The sequence below is a fragment of the Nomia melanderi genome, chromosome 10 (assembly GCF_051020985.1).
Source record: "Nomia melanderi isolate GNS246 chromosome 10, iyNomMela1, whole genome shotgun sequence".
NCBI classification, from domain to species: Eukaryota; Metazoa; Arthropoda; class Insecta; order Hymenoptera; family Halictidae; genus Nomia; species Nomia melanderi.
Window position 1 is genome coordinate 12072102 of NC_135008.1, and position 15799 is coordinate 12087900.

Genomic DNA, 15799 nt, shown 5'->3' on the forward strand with positions numbered 1-15799 from the left:
TGTAACGTAAGATCAGAATTAATATTGTTTTGGAAAATTATAGATCCAATGTGTATTCGCTAATGTTTCAGCAAATTCAAAATTGAAGACTCGCAATGTTTATCGGTAAGTACGATAACTAATTCGTGCTTATTTATCGAGCCATTTGAGTGCAGGGAGGCAAGGCGTAAAGGAGTTTGGTGAGATGAAGGGTTCGATGAAAGAAAGAAAATGGTAACTTTATATTTTAACACTATTTAAAAAGTTTATTAACTGATACCGATCGAATAACAGTGAATCACGAACGATTTGTTTTGTCTCGACGAGAAAGACAACTGCTGGACGTGCGATATTAGCGATATATAGCTGCGTTCAACAGCTGTTTCGCACAAATGGGAACTTGAGGAAAGCGTTTGCCACGCTTTACCCCGTTTCCGGTTCAGGAGGAGCATGATGTCGGTCTTCTGCACCCAAATGGTCGAGTCTTTGTCGTCGACAAACGTCGTCCGTTACGCGTTTTCTATATTCTGCGAACTGTTTCCGCCATCATATCGCGGTTCGTTGCAAATGATGATTTTACGCTGAGACCTTTGACGCATTCAGTGGCCTTCGGACCTTATAAACGAAGTCGGTTAACGGCAGACTTAGAAAAATAGCGATCGGGGATCGGTTCGCGGGTTCGTAACGGGCTGAAACGGACAAATCTTCGTCTTCACAGGGAGGAATATAAAATATTGATTGATTATTGCGGTAATGTGCGTGGACGAGGATACAGTTACCCACAAAACTGAGCGTGCATGTACCAACAAGAAAAAAATGTTGAAGCGATCGAAAGAATCGGGGGTTTCAAGTCCGTTGAAACGCGGATCATGTTTCTGGAAAGGTAGTAAGAAGAACGCAGTAATGGTTTCCTCCTTGATATCAATAAACACAGAAAATTGATCTTTTATTTCTAAACGATTAGTCTCATGTTCTTGTACAGAGATGTTAGAAATATTTGTTTTCTCAGTTTGTCATGTAAAAAATTCTTTAGGTCGTTACTAGCTACACTTAGGGCATTTATTATTCGCAAATTAATATATACTCTATATTGGAAAGTTCTGTATATGTTCGGAATAGGTATCGTTTCCTTTAACAGAGACAAAAGTGATTTATTTAGAACGTGGACACTCTACTAATAAATCTGTTCTTGTTGCCGGCGCGCACACACAATTTCTCAAAGTAACTGTATATTTATATATATGTATATACATTCCATGCGTTTCGTATTTATTCTCGTGGTATTCGCAAAATGACGAACATCGTGAAACTATCCCCCTGCTGCATTAATCTTCGGATTGTAATCGATTCGATCGAGATTGCTCCTTTTCGGTTGCTTATTTTCTCCATTAATTTCACCGTATGTATACATACTACCGATACGATAATATTTTTCAGCTGATTCGATAGAAGGTTATGACCGCGACACGCACGGAAACGGTGAAAAGAACTGCACGCGGTGCTACGATAAATTAATTTCTACGATCGTATGTACTTACTTTGCCATGCTTCGTTTTATTTCTGAATCAAAGTGTATTTGTTAATCCCTTGTCCTATAATATCGTGTCAGACTCGTGATCAGAATTTTAAACCAAATTCGAGAAACCTATTATTTACTTTTGTCTTTCACATAAATTAAATATTAATTTTCTATTATGTATGATTAACCCTCAGAGCAAACGCAGACAAGTATCAAATTCCCTTCTTTTCCTTACAAATTATTAACGATAAAGTGGTTTCATCGAGCACAGTTGCAAAAGAAATCATAGGATGGGAGGTTAAAAGTTAATTATACGCAGTAAAAATAGTAACAAATTGTTCGTTCGAGTGTACGTACATAGAGACGCACATTAATTGAATGCGTCAGGCGTTTCGTTGGAATTCACGCACGACGGGAAACAGAGAAAACGCATTGGACCGCAAAGGGTTAACCTATCGATCGAATCGGTAACGGATACCTCGGATGCGTCGTGAACGGAAATGGGCAACAATTTTATCTACGCAGAACGCTGCGAATAATGGACGAAGGAAATGAGTGTTTTTGGCCACTGTACAAAACAAAAATTCCAGTTTAAGTTAAAATAATGTTACATTTTGAACGGGAACGCTCTCATTGACCGATTTTCGTTTATCATTTATCGGCGAAACAAAATTTCTGCCCATTCCTGGCCGGGAAATGTTTGAAGTCGGCAATCGGATGAAACGATACTGGTCGGTGATTAAGTACGTTCACGGGGATAACATTTGTGCAAAATGGGAAGTAATGTTCAATGAGCGCCCATGAGTCACATGAAAATGTACACTGCTCGATATGCGATCAAAACAAACAACGACAATAATAAAACATTTTGTTAAGACCGTAGTGCAAATCGTGTTGCACTTTCTCTTTGATTCACTTCTGCCCGAAACACTTTCGAACGCGATGTTTGTAGGTTGTACGAAAATTACGGAGATTAGAAAAATATGTTTATATTCTTTTGCTTAACAACGCTGCGATGATGGTTGCTCAAATGAAAATGCTTTTGAAATCGATGGATTTTATTTTGTCACGTCGAGCACAAGTGACTTAAAGTTTCGTTATATCGACGGAAGTACTGTAATCGAATAATTTTGAATGGTTGCAATGTCATTGGACAAAATAGCATTATTATTGTCGCGTGTTCCTCACGAGAATCAACGTTTCCCAATCCGTAGCTAAAGCGATTACATCAATAGGTGTTTTCGTCTGTGAAAAAAGGACTCTTGGTTTAGCGTAATCTTCTCAGGAAGAGCAAGCAGTCGTTTCATAAATAGTAACACGTTCAAAGGCAATTTATAGGTCCACAATTAAGTTTTTCTTCTTTTGTGTACATTCTTATTTCCGCGATACATTTTAACGCATTATTTAAAATATACATCGCAATCATGTAGAACAAACATCGCGAAATTCTTCCAGGAAAATTTAATTGATTTTTAATTAAATTCAAGGCTCCGTCGGACGAAGTAAGTACTTACGTATCGGTATGTCATAATATCTCTGTATATTTTGATTAATCAACAGAAATGAGAATGATTGGGAAACGCTGTACAAAAAAACCATTACCATGAAAAACGACGAATTACATTCTGTGCATCTGTACGCATTTGTATTGCTGGTAACAAGTATACAGAGTGGACGAACGACTTGCCCACCCTGATTTCCTTGATTATCGGTTGACGAATATAGATTCTTTTGTAGGTTTGAACGAATTGATTGGAAGGATTCTTTAAAATGATCATCTATACATGTAGTAACACCATATTATTGTTTAAAGTGTATCCGTTCAATACATGAAAGCCATAAACCTGTTAAACGAGGCATTCAGAGGTTCCAATCAGATGCTTAATTCCGATTGCGTAATGAAAATACTGATTTTTCTTTGAGCAATGATCATTTGGATTTTCTGCACATTTCTATTACAATATTATCCAATTTTTCCGTTAACAGGTTAATAGACAGACGATTACAATGAAAGAACTAAGTAGTACCCGTTAACAAGGGACTTCGTCGATATCGTTCGACATCGACGTTTTTAATATTCAAATGATTCGTTCAAGATCAAAATAAAGCCAGGTAACACAAGTAGTTGCTGGATGCGTATTTCAAGTCAGCAGACTCGAATGAGATAAAAATCTCGTCGAGGACGAATAAAATTTTCATTTTATTTCTAGCTTGCGATTAAAGTAAAACTTTTCTATCGTGAATTCGTTTGTACAAATCTGAAACCGCATGAACATCCGCAAATCGAATATTTTCCAGAAACAATCAGGGTAAGCAAGTCATAGGATTCACTCTATATGTCGTGTGGATTTATATAAGTACGGTAGGAAGGATGCATGTGTGCGTGTGTTTGTTTTTTGCGTGTGTATGTGTGTTCGTGTGTCTGTGTTTATGAAAACAGTGTGTGTTTTGTACACGATAGTTAGCGAGCGTGGACGTGTTGCAAAATTGTGTATGCGTTGGTGTAAAATAGGGCCACGTTTATTATGCTGATAGAGAAAGAGAAACAGAAAGATAGAGAAAGACAGAGAGAAAGAGATGGATAGATAGAGATATAGGGAAATAGATAATGAGAGAAAGAGATAGATAGATAGATAGATAGATAGAGAGAGAGAGAGAAAGACAGAGTGAGAGAGATGGATAGATAGAGATATACGGAAATAGATAATGAGAGACAGAGAGAGAAAGACAGAGTGAGAGAGATGGATAGATAGAGATATACGGAAATAGATAATGAGAGACAGAGATAGATAGATAGATAGATAGATAGATAGATAGATAGATAGATAGAGAAAGAGAGAGAGAAATAGAGAGAGAGGGTGTAGGGGCGTAGGGATGGAGGGAGGGGGGGAGAGAAATAGAGAAAGAGAGAGAGAGAAAGAGAGAAATAGAGACAGAGAAGAAGAGAAAGAGAGAGAGAGAGTGGGAGGGAGAGGGAGAGGGAGAGGGAGAGGGAGGGAGAGAGAGTGAGATGGTGGGAGAGAGGGAGGGAGAGGGAGAGAGGGAGGGAAAGGGAGGGAGAGAGGGAGAGAAATAGAGAGAGAGAGAGAGGAAGAGAGAAATAGAGAGAGAGAGAGAGGAAGAGAGAAATAGAGAGAGAGAAATAGAGAGAAAGAAATAGAGAGAGAGAGGAAGAGAGAAATAGAGAGAGAGAAATAGAGAGAAAGAAATAGAGAGAGAGAGGAAGAGAGAAATAGAGAGAGAGAAATAGAGAGAAAGAAATAGAGAGAGAGAGGAAGAGAGAAATAGAGAGAAAGAAATAGAGGGAGAGAGGAAGAGAGAAATAGAGAGAGAGGAAGAGAGAAATAGAGAGAGAGAAATAGAGAGAAAGAAATAGAGAGAGAGAGGAAGAGAGAAATAGAGAGACAGAGAGAGAAAGAGAGAAATAGAGAGAGAGAGAGAGATTAACAAATAAATATAATTACACGTACATCGCGCGCGAGCGTGCGCGCATTAAACTTAATCTCTAACAAATCGATATCGTTTCTTTCTTTTCTTCTTTTATAAAACAATTAAAATGAAACATTTGTACTTTAGCAGTATAGAGCAGTCGTTTTGTCGTACTTATTTACCTTAATATCATTATCGTCGTTTATATTATTTTTATACATATATATTGTAATTATTATATTTTTTCTTTTCTTTTCTTTTCGCGTGTTTTCCCATGTAGTTTTGTTTTACTTCTCCCTCTAAAAAGAACAATTCCCGCCTCGCTTGGCACGCCATCGTCCATCGTCATCGTTATCATTCGGCATCTCGGTATAATCTTGCGTTACACATATAGGCTGTCCCGTAAAATTATCGAACAGAAGGAAAGCGGGTCGAACGCGTCGTCGGAAGTGAGACGATCCGTTGGAACATCGGCTGTGTTGGATGTATAAAATTTTATTTATCGTTCCGCCTCGTCCGCCTTTCGAATCATCGTCGCGGATCCGGAAATGTAAATCTGATCGAGCATTGCCGACTCGTTGGGATCGTTTCACATCTGGCCGGTACGTGCGTTTACCTCCGTTACAGAGAACCTGGCACTCGTGACGTCATATAGGCGGCAACAGTCGTTCCGAAAAATCCAACTGTGAGCCCGGAAACGGTTCTCCGCGTTCTCTGTCGTGCGACCTGATTTGTGTGCGTGAGCGCCTCAGCGAATCATATACCAGAACCGAACATTCGTGTGGGCAAGGTGTGCGCCTTAGAATCTGACCATTCAGACGAGAGCGCCAGGTTCGCTGCAACGAACGGTGGTACTTCACTCCGCGTTGGCTGCTTTGCGGTTTATAAAATGTCCGGTGTATAGATATAGTATGCAGTCGATATCTCGCCTATTATAAAAAAGAAGGATACGTGTAATATATGTGATAGAGCGTACGCGACGAGATGCACGCTTGAGCACAACTTATCTATAAATATACAATCATAGAATCAATATCAAACAAAATCGTGATTACTGCAGAGTCCTGGCTTACGGGCGGAATACATATGTATTTATAGATAAAATAATCATATGTATATACATACATATGTATATACATACATGTGTGTGTATATATGTACGGTATATATGTACATACATAAGAATATTTGCCATATATTTATCTCTACGGAGATAACAAAAGACTGAAAGGAACCGCCACTTTTTCTTTGCTATAACGTTTCCCAGAATGAACAAAAAAAATATATATAAAAGAAAAGACGTATCGGACCGATAAACTTCAATTAATAAAACCGTAACGCCGACCGATAAACTTCAATTAGCAGCGATAACGAAATAATAAAATAATAATAGTAGTCGTAATCATAGTACGGGATATGATTACCTTCGAATAATATTAATGATAAATGGTACATTGATATACGCAACGATTCCCACAGTATATGTACAGATATAATAGCACCATGACCGAAATCTCAGGGTTACAATGTATGCAGCGTTACGCCGGGGACGTAGGAAGGGGATAAAGAGGTGCGGATGGAATGGAGGAGAACGGAAATGAGAATTGGTTTGAGGAGGGTGTTGAGGATGGTGAGCACAGGGGGGCGGAGGGGAGATCTTGCGCCTCGGTCGGAACACGAGAGAAGGGAATGAAAGAAGCGGACGTACGATTCAGTTTAAGGGATGCTACGTCGATTATCGTTCTTACATCTTTTTTCGTCGATTGCACCGATCGATCGCTGTCCCAATTGTTTTTGTAAAACGGTGGCAACGCGAAACACAAGCACACACTTCAATCACTTGTCCGAGACGATTGAACAAAGAAACTTTTTGGAGTACAGATGTAACACGAACGGTTCTTTTAAATTAAAATTAAAATTTGTTGTTTTTATTACTTTATAAATTAACATTAATATCTGTTTATGAAAATAGAAATTTTAGCATTTTATTTCGTTGAAGTTCTGAATGTCAGGAATAGTGAAGCGGTTAACAAAGAAATGTTACTTTTACGAATGATTGACTGAGGAGAAACGAACAGCCTCGCGTCAAACTTTGTTCTTTGAGTTGTGCAAATTGATCCTTCCTTCCAGCCGCTTAGATCATTTATTCGGCGAGCATTGCCGTTGAGAAGCGATCGATCAACGCGATCGAGTAATCGTTATTATAATTAATATCGTAATTAAGTATTTGGCCGTTTCGATTAACGTGTTTCATTCAACGTTCACGCGGATATCGTAAAGTAATGCGATTGTTTGCTCTAGGTCGGCGAATAAGTCGTGGGGACTAGAAATTTTGAAAAAACGAATCGCAAATTCAAATATCACAGGAGGAAAATGTCGCGGCATTTTTATTCATTCTTTCCTTATCTTTTTTTTTCTCCTTGTTTCGCTCTTCTTGTATCGCCGTTTCTGTATTGAGCCGGCGAGATTCTTAGGACAGCCACTAGATTCGCTCGAATTACAGAATTTATATACACGAGCAGAAAAATGCTCATACATACATTATTACACACTGAGTGACTCGATTTACATTTTATTGAGACTTTTTTCGCTGTGTGAAAGAGAGAGAAAGAGAAAAATAGAGAGAAATAGGGAGAGAGAAATAGAGAGAAATAGAGAGAAATAGGGAGAGAGAAATAGAGAAATAGAGAGAGAAAGGGGGAGAAATAGAGAGAAATAGAGAGAAATAGAGAGAGAGAGAGAGAAAGAGATAATAATTTAGATGATGGCGAGAAATGACTCACTTCTCGTACTTTTTATTTTCTCTCTCCTCATTCCTTTTTATCGCGTCTCTCCCTGGCGCAGCTCTGTTTTGATAGTTCGTTACGAGAGCCTAGAACCTTTCATCTTTCTTTCCTTTCTTTTCGCTTCGTTTTTTATATAATATATTTTCGTTCGCTTCTTGCTCCCTCTCGTAGGACCTCAAAACCGAGGAAAGGGACGCTGCGCCATTCCGTTTTTGTCTAGCAGTTCAGTTTCTTAGCAAGGTTGTAGAGATGGCCTATCGGATTAGATCTACGCTCATTCAACACAATGCGTTTAATAACTATACTTTTTGCATATAGATTTATAATCTTCATATATATATAGACTCATATATATATATTTTTGTTTTATATTAAACGATGATATCCCTTCTTTGTTCAATATATTAATTAGGTATGATATGTTTATTCACAACTTGATGTGAGCGCTTAAAGTTGAAATTTCTGTCTTTCATCGTCGTCATCGGAGCGCGTGCAAGTGAAAACACCCTCGCGCGTCACCCAACAGATAACGGGGTTCTCATCGTCATCTCAACGACAGAAATTAGCAAATGCACCGACGCGATACGTTAACGTTAATTTAAGTACGCAGCTAGGGTAAAACATTAATTTCTCTAGTGATAAACTTAGATCCTCTCAAGAAATGTTCATTCCCCCTGCCCCCCCCCCCAATCCGCCTACCTACCCCCTAACCCCACTCGCAAATCGACCAAAATCTCTCACGATGAATGTATATGTATAAGTATATTACATATCGATACGCATTACATGCTAGTCATTGTCAGAGAGTTTTATTTAGCGTTCAAGAGTTCGAAGAGTTCGAAACATGCTCACTTCAGGATTCCATTTCAACAACATCGGGAAACGTTTCTTCGTCGATGATTGTTCGCCGATGATCGCCGTTCAGGATCGACTCGATAACAAACGCAACAGCACAATGCAACAAGTTTACTTGTAAGTATAGTCGTACGCGACATCCAATTCGTTTCTTCGCTATTTTTTTCTTCTCCTTCTTTTTTTCTCGTCGTTCGTGTACCGTATAAAGCTGGAAAGTTTTCACTGTACGATTCCATCTGTGACCCACGAAGTCTCTGCCATATTAATCTCGTCTGCAGACTTTCGTATAGCAACGGAATTCAATACATTGACAGTACCATTTCAGCAGTATCAGTAACCAAAAGACGCGTGCTCTGCCTTTACGATTGTGTCCGAAAGAAGTTAAGTAATTGGACGCAACATGCAACTCCGCAGCTCTACACAGTGCTCACCAGTGAACACAATGCGACTTCCCTTTCGATTTTTGGTTTCCTTACATTTAAAAATCGAGAAGTTTTTAACGAAAGAATACATATATATGTATATATATATATATATTCTCTCCGTTTCCACGGGACACCCTGAAGCGATGCAACAATATCTATAAAGGTAATCCACTATACACTACTTGTCAAGTAATAAAAATAGAGATTGCATAGATTGAGATTCGTAGCGGATGCATCTAGAGAGACACGATCCTATAAAGATTTATCATCCTCTTGAGCTTTATAGCGTGAAACGTTCCATTTCTTTTTCTGTATTTGTATAATATCTGTATATGTATAAGTGTGATGCGCGGCGGCTCGTGGACCGCGCGCGCGTCCGCCATTTTGTCGGGACGCGCCGCCGCCTGTCGGTCCACGGTCTCCCGACGCGAGCGGATCGGGAAACACGGTGGTTTTTACGGACGAACGAAAAAAATATGTTTCACCATCGCTTGCGATATGTCTGCGAGTTTTGTAGTTGGCCGTCGTTCCTCGTCCAATCGGTCACGAACGATCGAGGACCGTTCCGACGACGCGTCCATCCCCCCCCCCCCCTCCCATTTCGACCCTTCCTAATCTACATCGATTTCTCATTAAGTTCTCTAAAAGTTCGCCCGAAAACTTTCACCCGCGAACACCGTAATAAACGGCAGTCCGCGAATTGATCACGGTTTTGTGCTATCTTTTCCGCGCGACGCGTGTTCGATCACTGCGACGCTTTATTGCAACAACGATATGCGCGGGACTAATTTTATACAAGATAAACGAAACATGAAAACCGAAAAAGAATGCTAACCTCCCCCTCGTCGATTGAGTATTTAAATGCTTCTCCGACGTTCCGCGGCGAATAGTACGAATCCTTCCTCGAAGATCGTTCGATCGAACATTTCTGGATCGATTATATCCCCGATCATCTCTCAGATTCGAAAGCCTCTGATGAGTCAATTCGGCTCCCGGTGTGATTTATTTCGTCCCCCTCTTTTTATTAATCGATCAAACATCCATTTCTCGCATCAAGTTCGGAGAACTTCGATTGGCGACTCGTACTGTTCGCCGCGGAACGATCAATCTCCCGTCTTCGCGCACCAATGAAAACGAACGGTGCCGGATTTCGGCGGGATCAATCCCGCCGAAACATCGTGACGGATCGTCGGCCTGCGGGCTCCTTTTCCCTGTCGAACAGGCGGTCGGCCTGCTCTTCTCGCCGTTGCCGGCGTGCACCGTCGCCGACTGCGAGCGGAAATAAATCGTCCTCGTGGTCCGGGCTGCATTTGTGCGATGACCGTTGGGCGATCGGTGGATTCCTCTCACCTTCTCACATCCCTCCTCTGTTCATTTTTCGTCGAATCAACTCGATGTGCTCTGAAACATTCTTCAAAAGGCGAATTGCCCGATTAGAACGTACCGGCGGCGTACGGGCGGGATTGAATTGCAAATTCCTGGACGGATCTCAGGGGCGTGGATGAAAATGCAAACACAGATTTATGGAGCGCATCAGGGTCGAGACAACCCGGTGTTCCGAGTTGGAAAAGTAAGTCGAGGCTGAAGCCGCTCCGGGACCCGTGCCTTCCGTGGCAACCTAGTTTCGCGTTTTGAGGGTTCGGCGAAACCGCGTGACGCAATTTACTCTGTTTGCGGAAGTCGCCGCGGAGAGGAGATTAACGAATCCGTGATACTACTAGCTCCTCGAGAGTTTTGGAAACTCTGCAGCAGCTCTCGGGGAATGATAGAAGGTACTTCGGCGCATGGAAGGTTTACAAAGGCGGATAATTTTCATCGTTTTCCTTAGGGCGAAATGGAGTAATGAACTTTACTATCGACTTCCCGTTTCAAAAACATTTTTGAACATGTCGAACGAGTAATGATGTTTCATACATTTCACATGAGAATGGTATTTTTGAAAATAGTATTTTCCAAAAGAAAGATAATGGAAATTTTCTTCCTTTTGTTGATTTGATCAAAATAAATTACTCGATGATAAATACTGAACGTTATTGTTTTCTGTCTTCTTTGGTAAACCTTGAATGCTAAAAGTAATGTTATACGTTTGAACAGTAGGATACATTTTCTATGGTTATGTGTTTTTAACATAGAACCATGTACAGTTCAGGTCTCACGTTAGTACCATCAACCGCCAAGCTAAAAGTGCACAGGGGCAAAAGGACTCGGCCGCTTCGACTTTCGATGGATGGTCATTATTGGTACGCGGTATTAATAAAGAACGGAAGCGAAACCGAATGCGATGAAGTGAGGCGTAACGATAGAAAACAAAATTCCCTATGGTTCCGTCTCACTTCATCGCATTCGGTCTCATTTCCATCCTTTGTTATTACCACGCGTCAATAATGACCATGCGTCGAAAATCAAGGCGATCCGGGCATTGTGAGTACAAGTGTTCCCTTGCCCCTGTGCACTTTCAGCTCAGCGGTCGATGGAGCTAACGCAAGAGGCGAATAGCAAAAATATGGAGTGAAAAATACCAGAAAATCACCTATTCACTGAAGATCCTCCTCGCATTTGGGAATGTCGAAAATCTCGGCGAAGAGAGGCGGTAGTTTGAGCTTGGTCCAGTTCCTCCTGAACCAGTCGAGGAGATTCGCGTGTCTGGCACCCAGGGCTCTCAGCTCCGGTATCCTCTGCGAAACGCTCGAAACGTTGGAACAGCTGCCCGCAGAGGTAGCCTCGCCGGAGACCGTGTGGTTCCGTAGCGCCTGCACCTTCAGTGCCTCCAGGAGACGATCCTGAAGCCTCTGCACTGCCTTCACGTCGTTCAGGCCTGGCCTCTCGCCCAGGAGAACGGCGCCGGAGAAGAGACCCAACTCGGTATCCGACAGTTGATGGCCGTTAAGAGCCGATGTGAATTGCATCAAGGCGGATACGAAATCCGGCTGTTTTGTTACAGAACGATCAATATTAAGAAATTGTCAGCTAGTGCATTCAAGAGAGCTTTTGTTGTTAGGGTTCAAAAAACTTGGCTATTCTGATTTGTTTGGAATTTGCATGAAGAGATTGTAGATTAAAAATGATGTATGAAATAAATTGAAAGATAATTGGAAGATTAATTGAATATGTTGATAAAGACAAGTTTTAGGTGTTTAAACTCGTGATTGATAGTAGATTGATTACATTAGATTGAATGAAGGAGTTAGGTGTTTTTGGTGATCTTTTCTAACAGTTTGTGTTAAATACTTGCACAAACGTTTCTATCTATTTCTGAACAAGGTGCAATCAGTAAGTTTAATGAGTAGATTCTCACCTCATACATTAATTCCATTTGCTGCCTAGTGATATAAGTACCATCCTCGAATGTCATCGAGCTGTCAGTGGTCATCTTTGAGATATGGCTGAGCCAGACTTCAAAGAAACCGACCTTAATCAAGATTAGCTGATCATCTTGCGAGAGCTCACAAAACCCTGGCACCCTTTTGGCAAACTCTACCACCCTTTGCACCGACGGCGTTATCCTAGTGGCGAACTGTTGCCACAGCCAGATCCTTTGCGATTCGACTGTTTCTGCCGTCGACGACGCCGCCTCTGGGTCTTCGGGACTGGCAGGCTGCGAAGAAGCACTCGCCTAATCAGCCGGATTACAAAAGAAACAGGCGTTGCTGCCAGTTCCAGCAGGACATCTCAGTCTAATTTCAATCAAACCTTAGCAGCGGATGCGACTGAACTCGTTCTTTATTCGTGGATGTATCAGATCTATCAAATACGTTATACTCTCCCTAATTACCAACAAATATTTACAGTACTGGTAAACAGCAGGGAACTTACACAATAACTTAAGCAAAATTAGAGAACTCTAGGGAAGTTTAAATAATAACTTATGCACTTGTACCATATTCTACCAACATTTAACCCCTTGCCTTATGATTCATTTCTCAGCTGTGATCGATACAACTTTGCCATTAATAATTTATTGAAAAAGAAGAAAAATTCTACGCATATTTTATGCCCACTTTTGCATTAAAATAGAATAATTGATAACGGAAAAATAATATTTCATTTGAATTCACAAGAATTGAGTGATATTTATGTTTGTTAAATTCTGTTTAAAATCTGCACCACGAGTCTCATGTGTTATTGTAAGGCAAGGGGTTAATTGTTATCACCTTCTACTGTACCATTATTCTGGTCAATTCTGATTTTCGTATTATGTTCACCTATTTTAGTATTATCATATTTTTACCACACGTTCCCTGTACATCGTCACATCCGCCGTTAACATATCGAATTTTTCTTGCCCTCAAACTCACCGGTATTATCATCGGTTTCCGGACGATGCCCCTCGTCGATTCTTCAGTGAAACCGCAGTGAGCGTGATGCGCTTGAGAGACTTGAAGTATTACGTTGTATACGGCCAAGTGTTTCACATCGGCATCCGACTGATCCGCTTCGACCACTGCGGCTGGCGGCACGCAGGCTATGGTGTTCTGACTTTGACTATTGTTGTTGTTATTATTGTTGTTGTTGTTATTGTTCTGGCTGGTGTTGTTGTTGTTATTATTGTTGTTATTGTTATTGTTATTATTTCCAGCACCGGAGGATGTCAACTGCTGCACACCAGTGGTCGTTGTCGTTGTCGTGGTGGTGGTTGGTACTGCGTCTTCGGGGCCGCGTTCTCTCGAACGTTTTGGCACCCTGCCGTATCTTACGGCTGGAACAAGTTCATTGGTCCCTTAGAATGCAAATGTGTGTTTTTTTGGGGGGTGAAATGCGAACTATGGAATACTTATTTGAATATATTCGGGAACTATGAATTTCTTTTACAATAATCTTCTCTTGACAAATATTTTGAATATAAGATGATAAATTTAGAAATATTAAGTACCAAAATTAACGGTGATTAGTGTGTTTTATTCTGTAACTTAGGCGACACTGTGAATTATTTGTCGATATTATTTGGACAGCCGATATAAAGTACCTGTGAAATTTAGGAGTGTACAAAAGATGATGAATTGAGATGTAGATGATCATGTGGTATGAATGAATAGAGACAGACAGTAAAATTGAATTATGAAAGTATTATTTTGACCGCTGTTGTCGATTACTTGGTTATTACTAAATTTGTGTCACGATACATTACATAAATTATGCGCTTAACTTTTAATGATAACTGTTCCAGTTACAACAGTTAAAGTGTGCATCGGGTACATGAACTCGGTAAAAAGCAGAGATTAACAAGGAAATGGCGCAGCGTATAAAAAAAATTGTATGACGATGCTATAATGAAAAGAGAACGATGTTGAGCGATTAAGGTCAGCGTGCCGGATTAAGAGCAACTTCCATTACCGTATACATCAAGAGCTTTCATCCCCTCGTTAATCATTTTCAACTGGTACCTTAAGCTCGTCCACAGTAGCATCGAATAAATTCCTAATCTTTCTGTTGCCTTTCTAGCCTTGGCAGACTGCCAAGACTATTTACCTATATAGATCTTTGATTACAGCCGTTTAAAGATAATTAAACTCATAACACTATAAAAACAAATTGAATCTGCCATGTTTCTGCAGTTTTCTTCAAACAGTTGCGTAAATATTAAAAAATTAATTAATTATTTTCATTATGATATGATTTTGGGTTTATTCATTCTTTTGAGCTGCATTAATTACAATTATCAATTAACTGAACATACATTTATAACAAATAGTATCGTGTAAAATAATTTGTTTACTTTTGCGTTGCAATAAAAATTTATTTTTATCTCTTATAATAGCAAGATCAGTGCATAGATAAAAATGGGTCTATCAACTTGACAAATACGTTATTATTCAACTATTTAAATTATGGAACAGATTAAAACACAATGAAAGTCTATTCGTAATTAGAAAGAATCCTTAGTGAAAGAATTGAAATTCAATTTAACGGGAATCGTTTAATGGGATTTCAAATGCGTGTACGAATCGGGAACGTAATAATTACTCATTTAATACGATTTTCCAGTGATAATTGCACAATTGAAAAATTTATGCCCGACATCCTGCCTCAGGGAATTATGCTGTCCAATAGGGGATGATGCTTCCGGACGGCTTTGCCTTTTACGTTGTAATGTACCCCTTTCGAAGCGGATCAGGAGGCTGCTAAAGCTTATTACGATTTTGCCGACAATATGAGCGAGAAGCTTCCCGGACTGCCTATTATACACAGACGCATATTGCACTGCGGAACTTCGACGTTTAATTATGCACGCAACTTCGCTTCAGTTTACTTTACCCTCGCCGTTCTCCGACCGAGCCCGGAAGTTCCGGAAAGTAAAAGACACCGCGATTATTAAAGGGAAGTTGCGTGTACTTATCTCCTCTATCACGGTACGAAATGAAAAAGAAATCCATTAACACGCTGACTGCCACGAGAATTTCTAGCGTTTTGTACAATGTTATAATAATACTTATCCTTTGATAACAAAGGCAAATGGTATTGAAAACAATTGTTAATAATTTAGTATCACAGAAGTAAATATTACACTATTATCTAGCTACTTATATTACTAAATATTTTTATTCGACGTCAACGTTTTTTTGTAATTATTCTTTCATAATTTGGAAGCCCGGTCATTGGTGACCACTGTAGCAGTTAACATGTTAATAGTAAATTTTTGTTTATAGTGATCGACTTTAGTTATTCATATTTTTTACTTGCTCTTTGTTGAGCTACAAATAGTTACAAATAAAACCTTAAGAACATCTATGTTTTTGGAAATTAGAAATATTTAGTAATATTCTTTCGTCCAAATGAGATTTGGAAAATTCTTTTGATAGAAGTAGTTA

General features: G+C 39.8%; 1 protein-coding gene across 8 annotated transcripts in view; it reads right to left on the reverse strand.

Moving 5' to 3' along the window:
- Window positions 1-4626: 4626 nt before the first annotated feature.
- Window positions 4627-15799, reverse strand: part of Eip78C (Ecdysone-induced protein 78C) — a 182576-nt gene continuing 171403 nt past the window's right edge. For 6 of the 8 annotated variants that reach the window (XM_031980842.2, XM_076371191.1, XM_076371195.1 and 3 more), the window contains 4 exons: window positions 13289-13689; window positions 12289-12606; window positions 11524-11920; window positions 4627-10404 (listed from right to left, as the gene is read on the reverse strand). In XM_031980842.2, the coding sequence (XP_031836702.1) occupies window positions 11528-11920; window positions 12289-12606; window positions 13289-13689 (1112 nt within the window). In that variant the 3' untranslated portion in view covers window positions 4627-10404; window positions 11524-11527. Of the gene's footprint in view, window positions 10405-11512; window positions 11921-12288; window positions 12607-13288; window positions 13690-15799 lie in introns of all 8 variants that reach the window. The other 2 variants (XM_031980841.2, XM_076371192.1) reach the window with 2 other exon arrangements.